This window comes from Tachyglossus aculeatus, chromosome 24 (genome assembly GCF_015852505.1).
Source record: "Tachyglossus aculeatus isolate mTacAcu1 chromosome 24, mTacAcu1.pri, whole genome shotgun sequence".
Lineage (NCBI taxonomy): Eukaryota > Metazoa > Chordata > Mammalia > Monotremata > Tachyglossidae > Tachyglossus > Tachyglossus aculeatus.
In genome coordinates, this window is record NC_052089.1 from 24686074 (window position 1) to 24706950 (window position 20877).

Below are 20877 nucleotides of genomic sequence, written 5' to 3' on the forward strand. Positions count from 1 at the left end.
GGGATTAGAACCTACATCCTCTGGCTCCCAAGCCCGGACTCCTTCCACTGTGTGAAATTAGAACGGTGCTTAGCACATAGTAAGCGCTTAGCAAGTCCCATAATTGTTGCTGCGGTTGTTGTAGGATGAACAGAGCGGGCATCGGGATGTAAGAGAAGCAGCATGGTCTAGTGGCAAGGACACGGGCTTGCCCCGCCACTTCTCTGCTAGATGACTTGGGGCAAGTCTCTGCTTTGCACATAGTAAGCACTTAATAAACGCCATTATTTTTATTATTCTCTGGGCCTCAGGTACTCCATCTGTAAAATGGACATGAAGACTGCGAGCCCTGCGTGGGACAACCCGATGACCCCACACCTACCCTGGTGCTTAGAACAGTGCTTGGCACACACTAAGCGTTCAATAAATACGATTGAATGAATGAAGAAGTGCAGCGTGGCTCAGTGGAAAGAACACGGGCTCGGGAGTCAGAGGGCTTGGGTTCCAATCCCGGCTCTGCCACCTGTCAGCTGTGTGACTTTGGGCAAGTCACTTCACTTCTCTGGGCCTCAGTTACCCCGTCTGTAAAATGGGGATTAAGACTGTGAGCCCAACGTGGGACAACCTATTACTTTGTATCTTCCCCAGCGCTTAGAACAGTGCTTGGCACATAGTAAGCGCTTAACAAATACTGTCATTATTTGTCAGCACTGAACAAATACCACTAGTATTATTGAGAAGCACTGTGGCTCAGTGGAAAGAGCCCGGGCTTTGGAGTCAGAGGTCGTGGGTTTTAATCTCGACTCTGCCACCTGTCTGCTGTGCGACTTTGGGCAAGTCACTTCACTTCTCTGGGCCTCACTTACCTCATCTGTAAAATGGGGATTAAGGCTGTGAGCCCCCCGTGGGACAATCTGATAATAATAATAATGACCACCTTGTATCCTCCCCAAGGCTTAGAACAGTGTTTGGCACATAGTGAGCGCTTAACAAATGCCATCATTAATATTATTATTAGAAGTAAGATGGAGAAGCAGCGTGGCTCAGTGGAAAGAGCCCGGGCTTGGGAGCCAGAGGTCATGAGTTCTAATCCCGCCTCGGCCACTTGTCAGCTGGGTGACTTTGGGCAGGTCGCTTCAATCAATCAATCATATTTATTGAGCGCTTACTATGTGCAGAGCACTGTACTAAGCACTGTATTAAGGCTTCACTGCTCTCTGCCTCAGTTCCCTCATCTGTAAAATGGGGATTAAGACTGTGAGCCCCTGGTGGGGCAACCTGATCACCTTGTATCCCCTCCAGCGTTTAGCACAGTGCTTGGCACATAGTAATCGCCTAACAAATACCATGACTTATTATTATTATTACCAACAGCGATGGGAGGGAGAAGGCCTCCGATCTCGCGAGAAGAGGGGCAGGAGGCGAGTGCGCAGGCGCGCGGGAGAAGCTGTCGGGTGGGGGGGAGGGGGAGAAGAGGAGGCCTGGGTGCGCAGGCGCGCGGGAGTAGCTATGGGAGGGGTGATCAGGAGGAATGGGTGCGCATGCGCGCGGGAATAGCTCTTAGTCGGGGATTGGGTGGGTGAGGCCTGGGTGCGCAGGCGCGCGGCGTCGCGGGGGCGAGGAGGGCTGGGTGCGCAGGCGCGCGGGAGCAGCTATCATTCATTCATCCATTCATTCATTCAATCGTATTTATTGAGCGCTCACTGTGTACACAGCACTGCACTAAGCGCTTGGGAAGTAAAAGCTGGCAACATAGAGAGACGGTGCCTACCCAACAGCGGGCTCACAGTCTAGAAGGGGGGAGACGGACGACAAAACCAAACATATTAACAAAATAAAATAAATAGAATAAATATGTACAAGTAAAACACATAAATAGAGTAATAAATATATACAAACACGGACGACAAAACATTAATAAAATAGATAGAATAAATATGTAGAAGCAAAGTACATAAATAAATAGAGTAATACATATTTTAAGAGAAGCAGCGTGGCTCAGTGGAAAGAGCACGGGCTTTGGAGTCAGAGGTCATGGCTCCGAATCCCAGCTCCTCCACATGTCTGCTGTGTGGCCTTGGGCAAGCCACTTAACTTCTCTGAGCCTCAGTTACCTCATCTGTAAAATGGGGATCAAGACCGTGAGCCTCCCGTAGGACAACCTGATCACCCTGTATCCTCCCCAGCGCTTAGAACAGTGCTTTGCACATAGTAAGCGCTTAACAAATGCCATCATCATTATTATTATTATTATTACAAACACATATACATGTGCGGTGGGAAGGAGGAGGAGGCCTGGGTGCGCAGGCGTGAGGGAGTGGCTATCAGGCTATCAGGCATATACATGTATATATGTATATATGGTTGTACATATTTATTACTCTATTTATTTATTTATTTATTTTACTTGTACATTTCTATCCTACTTATTTTATTTTGTTGGTATGTTTGGTTCTGTTCTCTGTCTCCCCCTTTTAGACTGTGAGCCCACTGTTGGGTAGGGACTGTCTCTATGCGATGCCAATTTGTACTTCCCAAGCGCTTAGTACAGTGCTCTGCACATAGTAAGCGCTCAATAAATACGATTGATTGATTGATTGATTGATTGGGGGGAGGAGGCCTGGGTGCGCAGGCGCGCGGGAGTAGCTGTCAGGAGAGGGAGTGCTGGGTGCGCAGGCGCGCGGGAGTAGCTATCTGGCGGGAGTGGGGGGGGGGGGAAAAGACCTGGGTGCGCAGGCGCACGGGGGTAGTCGTCGGAAGAGGGAGGGCCGGGTGCGCAGGCGCGCGGGAGCAGCTGTCAGGCGCGGGGGGCGGGGCCGGGGGCGCGCGCGCGGGAAAGGGAGGCCTCTCTCCTCGGCCTGTCGTCGTCTCCTCAGCCCGTCGTCTATCTCCTCAGCCGCGTCGTCGGCCTCGCCGCGGGGCCGTCATGGCCGAGCCGGTCCCGGCCTACTCGCCCAGCTTCAAGAAGCCCGCGGACACGCTGAGGCTCCGCAGGAAGCGGCCCCGACCCACCGGCCGCCCCCACGCCGCCGCCACCGCCCCCTCGTCCTCCCCGTCCTCCTCCTCCTCCTCGTCGTCGTCGTCGTCGTCGTCGTCGTCGTCGTCGTCGTGGTGTCCGCCGGCCCCGGCCCGGGCCGCCGTGAGGAACCCCTTCGCCTGCCTCGACAACAACCGGCCCCGAAACCTGCACCCGCACGGCACGGAACAGACGGTCAGACAGACAGACACACACACCATTCCTCCCTCCCTCCCTCCACTCATTCAGTCATTCCTTCCTTCCTTCAGTCATGTATTCGGTCATTCCTTCCTTCAGCCATTTATTCACTCATTGCTTCCTTCCTTCAGTCATGTATTCAGTCATTCCTTCAGTCGTGTATTCAGTCATTCCTTCCTCCCTTCCTTCAGTCATTTATGCAGTCATTCCTTCCTTCCTTCCTTCAGTCATTTATTCAGTCATTCGTTCCTTCAGTCATTCCTTCCTTCCTTCCTTCAGTCATTTATTCAGTCATTCCTTCCTTCCTTCAGTCATGTATTCAACCATTCCTTCCTTCAGTCATGTATTCAACCATTCCTTCCTTCAGTCATGTATTCAGTCATTCCTTCATTCCTTCCTTCAGTCATTTGTTCAGTCATTCTTCATTCCTTCAGTCATTTATTCAGTCATTCCTTCCTTCCTCCAGTCATTTATTGTCATTCCTTCCTTCCTTCAGTCATTCATTTAGTCATTATTTCATCCCTTCCTTCATTCATTCATTTAGTCATTCCTTCATCCCTTCCTTCCTCCCCTCATTCATCGTTCCTTCATTCCCTCCTTCCTTCCTTTCTTCAGTCATTCCTTCCTTCCTTCAGTCATGTATTCAGTCATTCCTTCCTTCAGCCATTTATTCACTCATTGCTTCCTTCCTTCAGTCATGTATTCAGTCATTCCTTCATTCCTTCCTTCAGTCATTCCTTCCTTCCTTCCTTCAGTCATTTCTTCAGTCATTCCTTCCTTCCTTCCTTCAGTCATTTATTCAGTCATTCCTTCCTTCCTTCAGTCATGTATTCAATCATTCCTTCCTTCAGTCATGTATTCAGTCATTCCTTCGTTCCTTCGTTCAGTCATTCTTCATTCCTTCAGTCATTTATTCAGTCATTCCTTCCTTCCTTCCTCCAGCCATTTATTGTCATTCCTTCCTTCCTTCCTTCCTTCAGTCATTCATTTAGTCATTATTTCATCCCTTCCTTCATTCATTCATTTAGTCATTCCTTCATCCCTTCCTTCCTCCCCTCATTCATCATTCCTTCATTCCCTCCTTCCTTCCTTTCTTCAGTCATTCCTTCCTTCCTTCAGTCATGTATTCAGTCATTCCTTCCTTCAGCCATTTATTCACTCATTGCTTCCTTCCTTCAGTCATGTATTCAGTCATTCCTTCATTCCTTCCTTCAGTCATGTATTCAGTCATTCCTTCATTCCTTCCTTCAGTCGTGTATTCAGTCATTCCTTCCTTCCTTCCTTCAGTCATTTATGCAGTCATTCCTTCCTTCCTTCCTTCAGTCATGTATTCAATCATTCCTTCCTTCCTTCAGTCATGTATTCAATCATTCCTTCCTTCAGTCATGTATTCAGTCATTCCTTCCTTCCTTCCTTCAGTCATTTGTTCAGTCATTCTTCATTCCTTCAGTCATTTATTCAGTCATTCCTTCCTTCCTTCCTTCAGTCATTTATTGTCATTCCTTCCTTCCTTCCTTCCTTCAGTCATTCATTTAGTCATTATTTCATCCCTTCCTTCATTCATTCATTTAGTCATTCCTTCATCCCTTCCTTCCTCCCCTCCTTCCTTCAGTCATGTATTCAGTCATTCCTTCCTTCAGTCATGTAGTCAGTCATTCCTTCATTCCTTCCTTCAGTCATTTATTCAGTCATTCTTCATTCCTTCCTTCCTTCAGTCATTCATTTAGTCATTATTTCATCCCTTCCTTCTTTCATTCATTTAGTCATTCCTTCATCCCTTCCTTCCTCCACTCCTTCCTTCAGTCATGTATTCAGTCATTTATGCCGTCATTCCTTCCTTCAGTCATTTACTGTCATTCCTTCCTTCCTTCCTTCAGTCATTCATTTAGTCATTCTTTCATCCTGTCATTCATTCATTCATTTAGTCATTCCTTCATCCCTTCCTTCCTCCCTTCATTCATTCATTCATTTAATCATTCCTTCATCCCTTCTTTCCTTCCTTCATTCATTTAGTCATTCCTTCATCCCTTCCTTCCTTCATTCATTCATTTAGTCATTCCTTCCTTCCTTCATTCATTCATTTAGTCATTCCTTCCTTCCTTCCTTCATTCCTTCATTTAGTCATTCCTTCCTTCCTTCCTTCATTCCTTCCTTCATTTAGTCATTCCTTCCTTCCTTCCTTCCTTCACTTCTTCATTTAGTCATTCCTTCCTTCCTTCCTTTATTTAGTCATTCCTTCATTCATTCAATCTAGTGGAAAGAGCACAGGCTTTGGAGTCAGAGGTCATGGGTTCAAATCCCAGCTCCGCCAACTGTCAGCTCTGTGACTTTGGGCAAGTCACTTAACTTCTCTGTGCCTGTTACCTCATCTGTAAAATGGGGATTAAAACTGTGAGCCCGCCTTGGGACAACCTGATCACCTTGTAACCTGCCCAGCGCTTAGAACAGTGCTTTGCACATAGTAAGCGCTTAACAAATACCATCATTATTATTATTATTATTATGGGGATTAAGACTGTGAGCCCCACGTGGGACAACCTGATGACCTTGTATCCCCCCCCCCCCAGCACTTAGAACAGTCCTTGGCACATAGTAAGCACTTAACATATACCCTCATTATTATTCTCTTTTCCTCACTTACCTCATCTGTAAAATAGGGATTAAGAGGGTGAGCCCCACTTGGGAAAACCCAATGACCTTGTATATACCCCAGTGCTTAGAACAGTGCTTGGCACATAGTAAGCACTTAACAAATACCATCATTATTATTCTCTGTGCCTCAGTTACCTCAACTGTAAAATGGGGATTAAGACTGTGAGCCCCACGTTGGGCAACCTGATGACCCTGTATCTACCCCAGCGCTTAGAACAGTGCTTGGTTTAGAGCAGACTACACTTATACTATTGATTTTTTTTCCTTAGAATTCAGATTCTAACCAAGAAAATGATTTTGACTGGGAAAAAGAGCTTTCAGAACGAATACCTGTTATAAAGCAATTCAAGGTAACATTCCCTAGAGATTTGTCGAATTATATTATTTCAATATATGGAAGATTAAATGCTCGCTAATACTTGCAGAAAACCCTGAGAGGTGATGGTAGTGGTGCTGCTATTGATATCATTATATCATCTGAAGTGTGAAAGGTTCCATGACCCCAAATTATCCAGAGCTCTCCATGTTAAATGCCTTGATGTGATTCTTGTAAAAGAAATATTAGTTCGTGTGAAATAGCACTGAATAATAAATGGGTAAAATTTTGACAGATGTCTGTTAAATTGTTATTGTACTGTCCCAAGTACTTAGCACAGTGCTCTGCACGTAGTAAGCACTCAAAAAATACGATTGACTGCTAAGTATCAATATTGCCTGACAATATGTTTAGATTGGAAGTCTTTTTCTTCCATTACTGACTTAACTATTCTTTCTCTTTCTAGAAGCCTCCTGACTCACCCCTCTCCAAATCTGATGATACTTTATCCTCAAGAAGTGCAGAGCTTCCTGTAGACTGGAGTATTAAAACTCGCCTCCTTTTCACCTCTTCCCAACCCTTCACCTGGGCAGATCATTTGAAAGCACAGGAAGAAGCTAGAGGATTTGTCCAGCACTGTAGAGCAACAGAAATTAGTTTGCCTCATAGCATACAGGTATGTCTTTTTTGCTTGAACAACAGATGAGTGCAGTAACTGCCTGGGATTAAGTAGGAAATCAACTTCACCTTACATGTTTCAGGAAAAATATTTGCCGTGTACATTGGTGATCAGTTACATTTGATTTCTTTTTACTTTTCCCTATAAGATGAAGCATCGTCCTCCATTTAGTAAACCAAATCAGAGAGCTAGTAAACGTAATAGGAAGAGTGGTTTGAACTGAGCTGCCCTTTTCACCTGTATTTTGAGAAGGAAAACCTTGAGAAGAAATACTTTCATAGCAAGACTCCAAAGGCAGAGCATAGTAATTAAAGAAAAGCTGTCACAGCAAGATTACGTAGGATGCACACAGAGCCTGCAAGGCATTTGCAGAAGCTTCAGATCAGTTTTCTCTCCGTGCACCGCTCCTGGAGTTTCGTCTCAGATCTATTAGAGACAGATGTGTTAGAGAAACAGCATGGCCAGGCGGATAAAGCATAGGCCTGGGTGTCAGAAGGACCTGGGTTCTAATCCCTGCTCCTCCACATGTCTGCCGCGTGACCTTGGGGAAGTCGCTTAAGTTGTCTGGGCCTCAGTTACCTCATCTGTGAAATAGGGATTAAGAGTGTGAGTCCCATGTGGGACAGGAATTGTGTCCAGCCTGATTTGTACGTACCTCAGTCACATAGTAAGCACTTAAGTAACACACACACACACATCTTTTCATCTCCTGCCACCCTTGTCAGCTGTACCAGATCCCTACCCTCACGGCTTGGCCTTCCAAGCCACCTCCGGCAATCCCGGACTCGAGCCCCTCTGCAAACCCTTCCGTCTCCCCGGCTCTCTCTCCCCACCCAGGTTCATCCAGTTCAGCTCCGTTGAAGCCTCAATCAACTTCTGCCTGTTCGCAGAGGGTGACAGAAAAATGTATGGAAACGTGTCTTAGAATTACTTGTATTTTTAGTGCTAGGAGAGGCCCTCTTTGTGAAGCCTTGGTACAAAAGGGAGCCCGAGTGAAGCATTAACTCTGAATTCTAGGACCCCAGGCTCTCCACCGAACTCCGCTGTGCCTTCCAACAGAGCCTCGTGTATTGGATCCACCCGTCGCTGCCCTGGATGCATTTGTTTCCACGGATTGGGGCCGATAGGAAAATGGTTGGGAAGAACAGCCCTTGGTCCCATGATGAGACGGTGCAGCAAGTGCTAATGAGCGAATGGTGAGATCGGTGAACTTTCCAAACCAATCCATCCGTTTCCTTCTCGTGACTAGTTTCTTTTGAACTGCAGTGTAAATTGTCTGTAACTTTTTTAAGTAAGCAGCGTGGCTCAGTGGAAAGAGCACGGGCTTAGGAGACAGAAATCATGGGTTCTAATCCTGGCTCTGCCGCTTGTCAGCTGTGTGACTTTGGGCAAGTCACTTCACTTCTCTGTGCCTCAGTTACCTCATCTGTAAAATGGGGATTAAGACTGTGAGTCCCCCGTGGGACAGTCTGATCACCTTGTATCCTCCCCAGCGCTTAGAACAGTGCTTTTCACATAGCGCTTAACAAATACCAAAATAATAATAATAATAAAGTAACTCTTTTAGCAGTTTTACTTGAGGTAGTCGCTAGAATTGTATTCAGCATCATCGTGCTGATTACCCCGGCCTGCCACTTCTCCTCTTTCCTCCTGCTGTCAACCATTTCATTTTTCACGAGTACCTCTTCCAGCAGGGGACACAAAAAATACATCTCAAAGTAATTTGACTTGGGGTAAAAGGCTTGTGAAAGGCGTAGGAGTTGAACACTTGATTAAAATAAAGGGTTACGGATTTCAGTTTTGTCTCCTCTGTTAGAAGTTAAGCTCCTAGAGAGCTGGGAAAACGTGTCGTTTCTGTTTTCCGTACTTCCCAAGCACACAGTGTAGTTTGAGCACCAAGAAGGTGCTCAGAAATGCTACTTACTATTCCTCCTACTACTCCTACTAAACCTAATTATATATGAGTTTTAAAATCTAGGGTTATTTGCATGGTGAACAGGATTCAGTAGGTGTTTACGTTGAAGATGGATGATTGAGTAGCTTGAGAAGCAGCTTGGCCCAGTAGAAGGAGCATCAGCCCAAGTCAGAGGACCTGGAATCCAGTCCCGGCTCTGCCTCTTGCGTGTCCTGGAGCACTTCACCGCTCTTGTGCCTCAGTTTTATCATCTGTAAAGCGGGAATTAAATACTTGTTCTCCCTCCTACTTGCGCCCTGAACCTGGTGAAGGACAGGGACTGTGTCCAGTCTGATTATCTTGTGTCTACTCCAGCACTGAGCACTGCCCTGGACACGTAGTGAGCGCTTACCACAGTAATTATTATTTGTAGGTGGTTATCTGCCAGTTTTATGGCATTAGAATGAATGTCGGAATGACAATTACTTCTCTGTTTTCAGGTCTATCAGTTTCACTTCTCTCTATAACCTGCTGAAGACAAAGCTTTGCCCCTATTTTTATGTGTGCACCTATCAACTCACTGTGCTGTTCCGTGCTGCTGGGTTAGGAGGAAGTGATGTGATCACAGCTGTCATGTCCCCCACTACCAGAGGTTTAAGAGAAGCTATGAAGAATGAAGGTAATCATGACGTTTTCTTAGTTGATTTGAATTAACATACCATAGCCCATCGGAGGATTTCAAATATAAGGAAATCAAAACTGATTTGTGGTTAACTTGAGTGTAAAAATCTCAACCAATTTTTATTTTCCTACTCAGGTATTGAGTTTTCTTTGCCTTTAATAAAAGAAAATGGGCCCAGGAAGCAGAAGGCGCCCGAGACAAGCTTACAGACTACAGATCGTAAATCAGAACCAGAAGAGTATGTAATAAAAGTAACAATTTCCTCAATTCAGAGACTCATGGGGCCCGAGGGGTAATTTTGTAGATTTAAAGTTATTTATTTGAAACGAAACCTAAAATTTGACATGGTATTTGTCTAGGGAGCAAGCAATAAGTGATGAAGACGAGGAGGAAAGTTATTCTTGGCTCGAAGAGATCGGGGTACAAGATAAAATTAAGAAACCTGACCTGATCTCTATCAAGCTGTATCCTTTCAGTCATTAATGGACTAATATTCACTGAGTTTATTTTCCAAGCCCTGTGGACTTACTTGCGGTTTGAGGAAAATACAAAAATTATACTGGTAATAACCCATGTATTTGTGATGACACTCGACAGGTATAATATTTGAATGGACTGGAATTCTGTTACTAGAGTGCTTTAAAATGATTAATTCCTAGGCAACGAATCGGTATGTTAAATTAGGTGATGTAACTTCCTACTTTACAGACAGCTCTAATTGATATAAAGGTAAATTGTGAAAGGTATTCCGTTGTGAGATAAAATGTTTATATTTTGATCCGCTGGGTTTTTATTCTCATGGGATAGCCATCTTCTAAGAAGGACACTGGGGGTTAGATTAGGTTAGTTAGGTTAGGCAGCTGCTAAATTGATTGATTGCCTCAAGTAGGGAGATCAAATTGATTGATCGCCGCAAGTAGGGAGATCAAGGACCGCTGCCTAGACCAGTTATTGTCACTCATGCTGGAAATCGCAAAAAGCTTCACTGTCGCTTTTGGGGGAAGGGAGGCAGGCACTCTAGCTAGAAGGCATTCATTCATTCATGCAGTCGTATTTATTGAGTGCTTACTGTGTGCAGAGCACTGCACTAAGCGCTTGGGAAGCACAAGTTGGCATGCCAAGTCTAGTCAGCGGAGACTAGCGCGCCGCGACGAAAGCGTTTCTGCCGCACCCGAAATGGACCTGGATCCCCCCTCAGCCTCACGTCCTGCGATTTCCTTGACCGTGTCGCCGTCAGCCACAGAGAGAAACACGAGGTGCAAATGGATCACAAACCCGAGTCTGTCATCCTGGTGAAAGGAATGAACACTTTCCGGTTGTTGAACTTCTTAATCAACTGTAAGAGCCTAGTAGCCTCTGCGGGTCCTCAGGCAGGACTCCCACCAACCCTGCTGTCCCCTGTTGCCTTCCGAGGAGCCACGCTGCAGATGCTCAAGGTGAAAAATGCCGCACAGCGACTTGCCTCGTGGTGTTACCTTGTGTGCATTCATGACTTACAGATGTTTCCCATGGGTAGAAGAATTCAGTGTTCTCATATTTTTTCCATGCCTACAAGTATTGACTTTTTGGTGTGTGGTCCAGCTCTGTCACTTGACAATAATAATAATTATTATGGTACTTGTTAAGTGCTTACTACGTGCTAAGCACAGTTCTAAGCGCTGGGGTTAATACGGTTTAATCAGGTTGGACACAGTCCCTGTTCAATACGGGACTCACACTCATCCCCATTTTGCATATGATGAGGAAACTGAGGCACAGAAAAGTAACTTGCCCACAGTCCCGTGGAGCCGGGATTGGAACCCAGGTCCTTCTGACTCCCGGGCCCGTGCTCTATCCACTAAGCCACACTGCTTCTGTTAACATGTATGGGTCTTTAATTCAATTATTGATACTTTTATTGAAACGCCACTTTGCCATAAAAAGAGTTCCCAAACTTCTTTAACACATGACGTCTACCCTTAACTTCCTCATTCCATAACTCCTCTTCCTTAATAATAATGGCCTTTATTAAGCACTTACTATGTACAAAGCACTGTTTTGAGCGCTGGGGAGGTTACAGGGTGATCAGGTTGCCCCACGGGGGGGCTCACAGTCTTCATCCCCATTTTCCAGATGAGGCCCAGAGAAGTGAAGTGACTTGCCCGAAGTCACACAGCCGACAAGTGGCCGAGTCAGGATTTGAACCCATGACCTCTGACTCCAAAGCCCGGGCTCTTTCCACTGAGCCACGCAGCCTCTCTAAATCATCAGGCAGTGAACTGGTATTGTACCTGGGGTGGAGGGAAAGAGAGAGAGAGATTTCTAATTTGAAGATTACGCCTCTTTTCATGTTGTTTAACTCCGGGGGGTGTGGGTGGCTGAAAAGGCTAATATAAGCTGTAGTTAACAATGGTGGTGTCTGTTAAACGTTTACTAGTGCGAAGCACTGCACTAAATGCTGGGGGAGGTACAAGGTAATCAGAGACAGTCTCTGTCCTACGCGGCTCACAGTCTAGGAGAGAGAACAGGTATTCAATCAATCAATCGTATTTATTGAGCGCTTACTGAGTGCAGAGCACTGTACTAAGCGCTTGGGAAGTACAAGTTGGCAACATATAGAGACGGTCCCTACCCAACAGTGGGCTCACAGTCTAAAAGAATCCCCTTTTTTACAGCTGGGAACGGTTCCATCATGCAGGAGCCTGTTCTAGACGAGTCTAACATTTAGAAAATAAATAGTTAGTAGGTCACTTTGGGTAACAGTGGCTGCTGGGTTGTTTGTAAGTGTCGGCTTGGAGCATGTCAGACAAGGATCAGATCCAGCTTGGCTCAGTGAAAAGAGCCCGGGCCCTGGAGTCAGAGGTCATGGGTTCAAATCCCGGCTCCGCCAACTGTCAGCTGTGTGACCTTGAGCAAGTCACTTCACTTCTCTGGGCCTTAGTGACCTCATCTGTAAAATGGGGATTAAGACTGTGAGCTCCCCGTGGGACAACCTGATCACCTTGTAACCTCCCCAGCGCTTAGAACAGTGCTTTGCACAGAGTAAGCGCTTAATAAGTGCCATCATGATTATCCAGCGCCGCTCCAGATAGCTGCTGTGAGCTGTTGGTAAGCTCCCTCTGGACTGTTGTGGGCAGGGAATGGGTCATTTTATTGTTATATTTTACTCTCCCAATCACTCAGTGAATATGTCACTATTATTAGTTCGTTCATTGAGCACTTACTGTGTGCAGAGCACTGCATTAAGCGCTTTAGAAGTACAGTTCAGCAGCAGAGACAATCCCTACCCACAGTGGGCTCACAGTCTCCCAAGCACTTAGTACAGTGCTCCACACACAGTAAGCGCTCAATGAATACAATTGAATGAATTAATGAATTTAGGTACCCCTGGTTCCATAGGATACTGAGAAAAATGCCTGCCTGTGTATACCCACCTAGAGTACGGTATTGCTGATCATAAAATGGTCTTTGCCATCTTCACTGGGTGGAAAAGTAATGTAGCAAGCAATGTTCCTTTAATCCGTAGTAGTTATTGAGCGCCTTCTGTGTGCAGAGTACAGTGAGACATTCAAGTTTTTGTTAGGGTCTTTACATATCCCCTTGACAATGCCCATTGTGTGGTTTCAAAGCAATCTAAGCTCATTTTCTTCCCATTACTCTTAATGCGGGAAACTTTATGCTACAGAAAGTAGCATATCCTCCTTTTAGGAGGTCTTCCCAAACTGGGCCCCCTCCTTCCTCTCCCCCTCCTCCCCCTTCCCATCCCCCCCGCCTTACCTCCTTCCACGCCCCGCAACACCTGTATATATGTATATACGTATTTATTACTCTATTTTACTTGTACATATTTATTCTATTTATTTTATTTTGTTAATATGGTTTGTCATCTGTCTCCCCCTTCTAGACTGTGAGCCCGCTGTTGGGTAGGGACCGTCTGTAGATGTTGCCAACTTGGACTTCCCAAGCGCTTACTTAGTACAGTGCCCTGCACACTGTAAGTGCTCAATAAATACGATTGAATGAATGAATGAATGAATGCACACTGTAAGTGCTCAATAAATATGAATGAATGAATGCACACTGTAAGTGCTCAATAAATATGAATGAATGAATGCACACTGTAAGTGCTCAATAAATATGAATGAATCAATTGATCAATACAAGGATTCTAGGGAACATATTTCAGTAGTGTGGTATGAACCAGTTGAAATAACCTGTCTCTTTTGTTTTTACCTAGGCTCGAAGTATAAATGTGAAGAGACAAGTAGATTCTGGTTTTAAAGATCAGTTTAGTTTGGAGATTACAGGCCCCGTCATGCCTCATTCTCTGCATTTACTGACGATGCTACTCAAATCTGCACAGAAGGGCTCTTTCTCTGCCGGACTGTATTCTCATGAACCAACCAACGTATTTAACATCCATACGCAGGAGGAGGAGAGCGTCTTAAATAAGGCAGGTAACCCGGGTTCAAGATGTCCTCTTCGGATCACGTGAAATCGTTTGGTTGAGACAAACTAGAATCGTATGATCTTAAACTAGTACAGAACCACTTCAGGGGTTCTTGATGTGATGGGGTGCCAAATGAACTGGAATACAAGTGAACCAGCCCAGAGAGGAGGAAATAGGCTGTCATGTTGATTTCATGTTGATTTCAGTTTCCAGGAATGTAAACGGGGTTAATATTTGTCCTATGAAACAGTATCAAGAAATAGGTAGGCACGGTTTAGCTCTCAGAAAGTAACGTAGCATCACTGCCGTGAACCTCAGACCATTTTTAAAACCTAAATGTATAATTTCTCACCTGACAAGAAGGATGAGTCCCGTTCCCTACGTTAAGTAGCATTTTGAAGGGGTGGGGCAGGATGCTAAGCCAGCTTTGGCACATTCAGGATATAATAAATCACGCCTCGTTTTTGTGATTGAACAGTTCACCTCCAGCATTCCTGATAACCAAATCGAGAGCATAGCTTGTATCTCTTTTATGGCCTAATTCAGGTTTTGGCCAATCCTCCACCTATGAAGTCTGGAGAATTCCTTTGTAGCCCAAAATTTGGAAGGCTTCTTTGAAAGTACAGGCAGCCTTGAGTTAAAGCCCATTTCTAACTCTGCATGCCTAACTCAATCATCAATCAATCGTATTTATTGAGCGCTTACTGCGTGCAGAGCACTGTACTAAGCGCTTGGGAAGTACAACTCAATGCACATGTTAATATAGCTACATCGGCTTTTCTGCGATTGAGTGTACAGTTCTAATAAAAATGGGTGCGAGGCCGTAGTTCAGGAACCGCCTCCCCCATTTATAATATTCGGAAGAAAAAGTGGTTTCTGATTGGCATTTCACGGGAGGTAATAATAATAATAATAATAATGGCATTTATTAAGCGCTTACTATGTGCAAAGCGGGTAGTCTTCAGGAACCACGTGGATTGGTCTGTCATTTTCCTTCCACACCACTTGAGCTGGAGATACCACGTAAACCAAAAACGTGAACGGCCGAGAGCCGGGACCGAGGCCGGGGGGCATCGCTGGCACCCCTGGCACCCCAATCCAGGCCAGTGGGTTCATCTCTGCCCGAAAGGGCCGGAGCAATGGCCCTTGGGGGCACAATAAACCAGAAGTGCAGGTTGGCGTACCCCTCTTCCCTAGGTGTGCTGGCAACTCAATGTCTCTCAACTTCAGACCTCCAAGCACCTGCTTTGGCCCCCTTCTCCCCACAACGTCCTAAACGGTCACACGTTTACAGCCATCTGAATGTCCGTTTCCACAGGAAACCCTTCACCGAGACCTCGCCGAGTGTGGACTACATCCCAAAACCCTGGATCAGTTGATCCAGTCACCAGAGCTAGGAAAATCCTCCATCCGGCTCCTCCACGTGGATGATTACAACTACAGCTGGAGAGCCTGACGGGGACAGGGGAGGACTGAAGAACATTTTAGCCTTCAGAGAAATAAACATGCTAAAACCTCATTAGCGAGATCCCACTGCCTTATTCTTTATTAAAGGTCTATAAAACGTCCAGGTAAGTTCGGTTTCAGCGGCTGGGGGAAAAGAGGAGGGGACACCCCCCACCCTGTTCAGAGCATTCATTCATTCAATCGTATTTGAGCGCTTACTGTGTGCAGAGCACTGTACTAAGCGTACAGCATGTGCCCTTAGGTGGGAGCAGACGGGGTAATGTATCGATTGGCATAAATATCGATAAAGGATGAACGTGAGTCCTAAATTTTTCCAGAGTTACATGAAATCGGCACCTCACGTCAGGTGCTGGTTCTCATCAGGAACTCCAACCCAATCGTGGTAACAGTTATGCTTTCAAAAGAGGAAATTGTTCATTTACATTTTGTTACGTTCCCTATGTGATGGATTACATTAATTCCCCCCACCCACTGCCCTTGAAAGGTTACATTCCCTAACAAACCCCTATGTGATGGATTACATTAATTCCCCCCACCCACCGCCCTTGAAAGGTACCAGCTCTGTGTGAGGCACTGTTCTTGTAAATGAAGTGTTGTTTTGTGTGTATCTATCGAGAGACGGGGTGTGTGTGTATGTGCACGCACCACTTTTTACAATAAAGGTGTATTGTTTCGATTTAAGATTCATGTTCCTGGAGATTAAAAGGAGACCGAAATGAGTGTAAAGGCGCACAGGCTCGTCCCGGTATCGCTGCGTCGTGAACCACGCAATAAACCACACCGCTTTTAATCCAGAGAAGTCTGTATTTGGGCCTTAAGCTTTTTTTTTTTTTTTTTAAAACAAAGTTGAAAGACACAGCATATGAGTACCACCATAATGCACATAGGAAATATTCTATCAGACCCTAATGAACGTGAACTTAAACTTCCGCGTAGTCGACAAAATAGTGGCCTGGCGCTGATTTTATTATTTTTTTTTATTAGGTTGGTTACGGCGTTTATTTTTCCCCTTAAGGTTATCATTTCGAGTCTACCTAAGTTGTAGCTGCAATTCAAAACGCACATTAAAAGTAAAACTACGTCACAACTCAATGCCATACTAAATCGGCTCGGCTTCCGCGCGGGGATTCTAGCTGATCTTCGTTTTGGGGTTTCCTCCTTCCCGGGGCCGCCCGTAACTCTGCCATTCCAACCCCGCCGCCGTTTAAAAGGGGGGAACCGGTGGCATGAAGCCCCGTGGAACGGACACCCCCCCGCCGCCCCGAATTATCCACTTCGCACCGGCTAAATTAAAGTCTAAGGTGCCCAGCCCTTCTCGCCCGCCGTCGGCCCCGGTGTTACAACAGCCCGGCCCTAAGGAAGGGGGGGAAGAATGACATCATCATAGTACAAAATACAGTATAAAAGCGGTATTTAACATTCCACACCGAGGAGAGGCTACTGATGCCGTCGCACAGATCGATCGTTTTGATGTTAGCCACTTAAGAAACAAATACATCACTAAGGTAAACAATATAAACATACCAAAAACCCTGTATGGTTAAATACATTTTCCATGGTACAAAACCAAAGCTGGGAGATGTTTGTACAGGTTGCTTTTTACACGATGTCTAAGTTGCCGAATTATTTACAACAGTCAAGGGGGAGGTGTTTGGGGATGCAGAGTAAAAGGAATCTGAAGTGATTACTAGAAAACCTCAATCTCTATCTACGTGAGGCACTCCTGAAGCAAGTGGCATTAGCCATGAGGTCCTTTGGTACAAGGCCCATTGCTTGAAGAACCACAGTTGCTGCTGTGGCTTTAGCATGCTTCTTATTAGGGCTGGCAAAGCTGGGCTGGTAAGCGCTTCCATTTATCAATACCTATTCAAGAAAAACATACAATTGGGCTGGTAAGGGCTTCCATTTCTCAACACCTATTCAAGAAAAACATACAATAAGAACAGCATCAAACTTTTATCTATTAGCTTTTGCATTTTCTCTAACATCTAGGATCATCATTTACCAACACAGCCAACGCCACACAAACGCACGCACACGTACGGCCGCGGACACGCGCGCGCGCGCAGACGGGAATCCGTTAACACGAGGACGTAACCTGACCACGCACGATTAAGGGACGGGGCACACGGCTAGCTCTCTTCCTCCCTTCAAGGCCCTACTGAGAGCTCACCTCCTCCAGGAGGCCTTCCCAGACTGAGCCCCTTCCTGCCTCTCCCCCTCTCCATCCCCCCAATCTTACCTCCTTCCCTTCCCCACAGCACCTGTATATATGTATGTACGTTTGTACATATTTACTACTCTATTTTACTTGTACATATCTATTCTATTTATTTTATTTTGTTAGTATGTTTGGTTTCGTTCTCCGTCTCCCCCTTTTAGACTGTGAGCCCACTGCTGGGTAGGGACTGTCTCTATATGTTGCCAATTTGTACTTCCCAAGCACTTAGTACAGTGCTCTGCACACAGTAAGCGCTCAATAAATACGATTGATGATGAAGCTTGCGTTATTAGGTTTTTCCACTCGGTAGCGTCAAAATGAAAGCTTCCGGGTCGTTGTGCCGTGCTCCCGAGCGCTCAGCACAGTGCTCTGCACATCCTTAATGCTCAACGAATACCCCTGGTGACAACTCGGCTTTTGCTTAAGGTTCCCCTTGGGAGCTGGTTGGGTGGGGCCTTGATTTAAATTAAAACCACACCGACCGCTGGGCGGTTAATCATTTTCGCTCCGTCCTCCTTTCCTTCCTGTCCTAATAATAATAATAATAATGATGGCATCTGTTCAGCGCTTACTATGTGCAAAGCACTGTTCTAAGCGCTGTGTCTTCTGGCTCCCCCTCCTTCGGCCCTTTTAAAGTTAAAGCTACGTGTCCCCACCGTGTCTCTCCAAATCGCGGCTCTGAGGGCTGATCCCCGCCGACCCCAGCTACACTTCACTCGGTGGACTCCCAAAAGGGGAGGAAATTCAGTCACACATCCCATTAAAGTCACCGCTCGTCCCCTCCCGCCCTCCTCCTCCTCCTCCTCCACGTTCCCCCAAAACGCTTCCCAACTGCACCTCCGCCAAGGGCCACCGAGAATCTCCGAAATTCATGCTCACCCTAAAGAGGAAATGCTTGCGGTGATCGGGCCCGCTGTCGTGCACCAAGAGGAATTCGGGTGGTTGCCATCTCCTTTTATTACAGATCTCCATCAGTGCAGACACGGGATGTTTACCTTGGGAGGAACGGAAGGGGTTTGCAGTGAATGACACCATCTCCTGTGGGTCGGTGGAATTTCTTTCAAAATGAAGGGGAAAAGAATCAAAGGTAACGTACTCTCACCTGACAGATCCTTCATCGCGGCGGAAAAGTTCCCGGATCTCTTTTGTGCTCTCTCCCCAACCGCTACGAGACCTGGAAGAAAGAAGAACCCCCACGTGAGTCTCGGGCCGCTTCTCGCCGTCGGCGGTTTCTACTTTCTCGGCTAAGGTTCGGAGGGTCTCAGTGGAGGGATTCACCGTTGACGTGTCTCTTTAAAGGGGCCTTTCCCACCACAGGCCTGCCGCTTCCACCTTCACTTTCCTCCGCTCCTTACTCGGCACTAGCTCCTCACGAGGCACAGAGCACCAGTGGTTTGGTTCCCACCGAACAGCGCTGAAATATGCAGTCTGTGAAACCCCGTGCCTCAATCACCTCAACCGGGGTCACCACCCACCCACCCCGGGGGGGACGTGACTCTGACGCGTCCACCCGTTCGCGTTTCCCATTCCCATGACGTTAACCGTGCTGAACAGGAAGGATGAAATTTACCGTCTCCCAGACTCATCCGGAAAACTGACCTAACTTCGGGGTGGTTTATTTTTTTGAACAAACGAGCATTTGCCAAAGGCTGGGAATGAAAGTTGGAGGAGAAAGAAAGGAGAAAGGAGGGGGACACCGGGGCGGCGTGCGTATCCAAGACACGCTACTCTCTTCCACAACCGGAGTAGGAGTATGGAAACGCCCCAACCGGCTAGACAACCCCGGGCCTTAGACGGGATAACGGCTCCCCGGTCCTCGTCGGGATGCCCTGAAGCACGACCCTTCTTCTCCTGGGCCCTGGAGGAATCGCGTAGTCTTCTAGAAAGATACTCGTCATAACTGGGCCAATTTAATTCTAACTCTCACCCTGAAATAGAGTCAATTCGGTCTTCGGTCTATAGCTTAAAAAAAAAAAAATCGCTACCCAGAATGTGTTCTCTCACCCTGAAACAGAGTCAATTCGGTCTTCGGCCTATATCTTAAAAAAAAATCGCTACCCAGAATGCGTTCGGAACAATGACGGATGCGGTACTCCGGATGGGACGTGACAGAAATTTGAGAACAAGGCGGGCAGAATCGAAGACCTTGAAATTTTTGAGTTTCCCCCCGGATGTTTAGATAAGGCAAGAGGCTCCCTACGCTTGGATTAATTGACGGCACTCCTCTTGTTTTGGGCCATTCAAAAAAAAAAACCATCATCGTCAAAAGCCGATCCGACGGAAAAGAGGCTCCCGGGTCTGTCCCATTCAATCCGCGTTCTCTGCCCCGCTCTGGACATCTAGCGTGCTCTGTACCTGGGTTCCTCATCCCCGGGCCGGCACGGTAAGACGGGAATTGTCCACAACCGGGCACTGCCTGCCCGTGGGCGACGGGGGTGCATTTACATACTTCCTGGTTATCCAACGGGCAGCCCGTGGCCTGGTTTTACGCAGACCGGGGAGCCCCAGGCAGCCGAGGAGGCAGCAGCGGCAGGGTCCAGGCTGTCGTCAAAGATCCCGACGGCCCGGGGTCACCGCAGCAGGAGGAGCTGGAAGCGGCGGCTTGGTGACAGCGGCGGCTTGGCTCCTCCTCCCTCCTGCTGGCTCCCCTTCCCCGCTCCCCCGCCCCAGCCCTCCCGAGCTCCCACTTCCCCGCCACTCAGCTCCCTGCGGAGTCTGAGGGGGGAGGAGGAGCTAGGACCGTGGAGCCAATAAAACGGGATGAGGCGGCAGCCTGGGGGGAAGCCGGGGGCTGGAGGGGGGCCGAGGAGGACCGGAGGGGGCCGGGGCGGCGCGTGGACGGGAGCGCTAAAGTCAGCCTAGGGGACATCGGGGCGGAGCACGGGGCGCGCGGCGGGGGCCAGACGGGCTCGGGATCGGGGGAAAGAAAGAAAAGACTCGTCGGAACAGAGCAAAGCAGCCGGCAAACGGACTGGTACCAATCAATATGCCCCAGCGGTTCACTTAGACAGCCCGGACACGTACCATTCCTGCTCTACCACGTGGGATACAATCTAATGAGATTGGGAACGTCCCCTATCGAACCTGAAAACCTTAAAGTGACACAGGCATACGTATGAACAGAGCGCCTGGCAGCCGGGCCACGACGTCGCTTTACCGACCAGCGAAAATCGTCATCGCCTGCAGACTCAGATCCTTAGGTCTCCCGGGTCTCAGCGGACCAAGAACCTCGTCCGAGAGCTTCCTCAACTTTTAAAGGTCAGGCCGGGCGTCCCCCGCGTCCCTTTAGAGAAAATCCGGTCCCCCCCCAAGACGCGCAGGCGATTTCTATCCGACTTCGACCC

The 20877-nt window shown here is 47.2% G+C and overlaps 2 protein-coding genes across 11 annotated transcripts in view; one reads left to right on the top strand and one right to left on the bottom strand.

The window, feature by feature from the left end:
- Positions 1-2838: 2838 nt before the first annotated feature.
- DONSON (DNA replication fork stabilization factor DONSON) lies at positions 2839-15988 on the top strand. 3 transcript variants are annotated; one of them, XM_038766241.1, is made up of 10 exons: positions 2839-3190; positions 6115-6195; positions 6628-6837; positions 7858-8036; positions 9235-9413; positions 9552-9654; positions 9776-9880; positions 10654-10852; positions 13633-13848; positions 15164-15988. In XM_038766241.1, exons 1-10 carry the CDS (start codon positions 2906-2908, stop codon positions 15299-15301), a joined length of 1695 nt encoding a protein of 564 aa, XP_038622169.1. In that variant the 5' UTR covers positions 2839-2905; the 3' UTR covers positions 15302-15988. The 3 variants fall into 3 exon arrangements, with proteins under 3 accessions (XP_038622169.1, XP_038622171.1, XP_038622170.1); XM_038766243.1 differs by having other exon boundaries at positions 7900-8036; XM_038766242.1 differs by having other exon boundaries at positions 6631-6837.
- A 108-nt stretch (positions 15989-16096) lies between these two features.
- SON (SON DNA and RNA binding protein) overlaps positions 16097-20877 on the bottom strand; it is a 41510-nt gene continuing 36729 nt past the window's right edge. For 2 of the 8 annotated variants that reach the window (XM_038766006.1, XM_038766003.1), the window contains 3 exons: positions 18630-18707; positions 18413-18528; positions 16097-17175 (listed from right to left, as the gene is read on the bottom strand). In XM_038766006.1, the coding sequence (XP_038621934.1) occupies positions 17017-17175; positions 18413-18528; positions 18630-18707 (353 nt within the window). In that variant the 3' untranslated portion in view covers positions 16097-17016. Of the gene's footprint in view, positions 17229-18412; positions 18529-18629; positions 18708-18811; positions 18948-20184; positions 20626-20877 lie in introns of those variants that run through there. The other 6 variants (XM_038766005.1, XM_038766008.1, XM_038766007.1 and 3 more) reach the window with 6 other exon arrangements.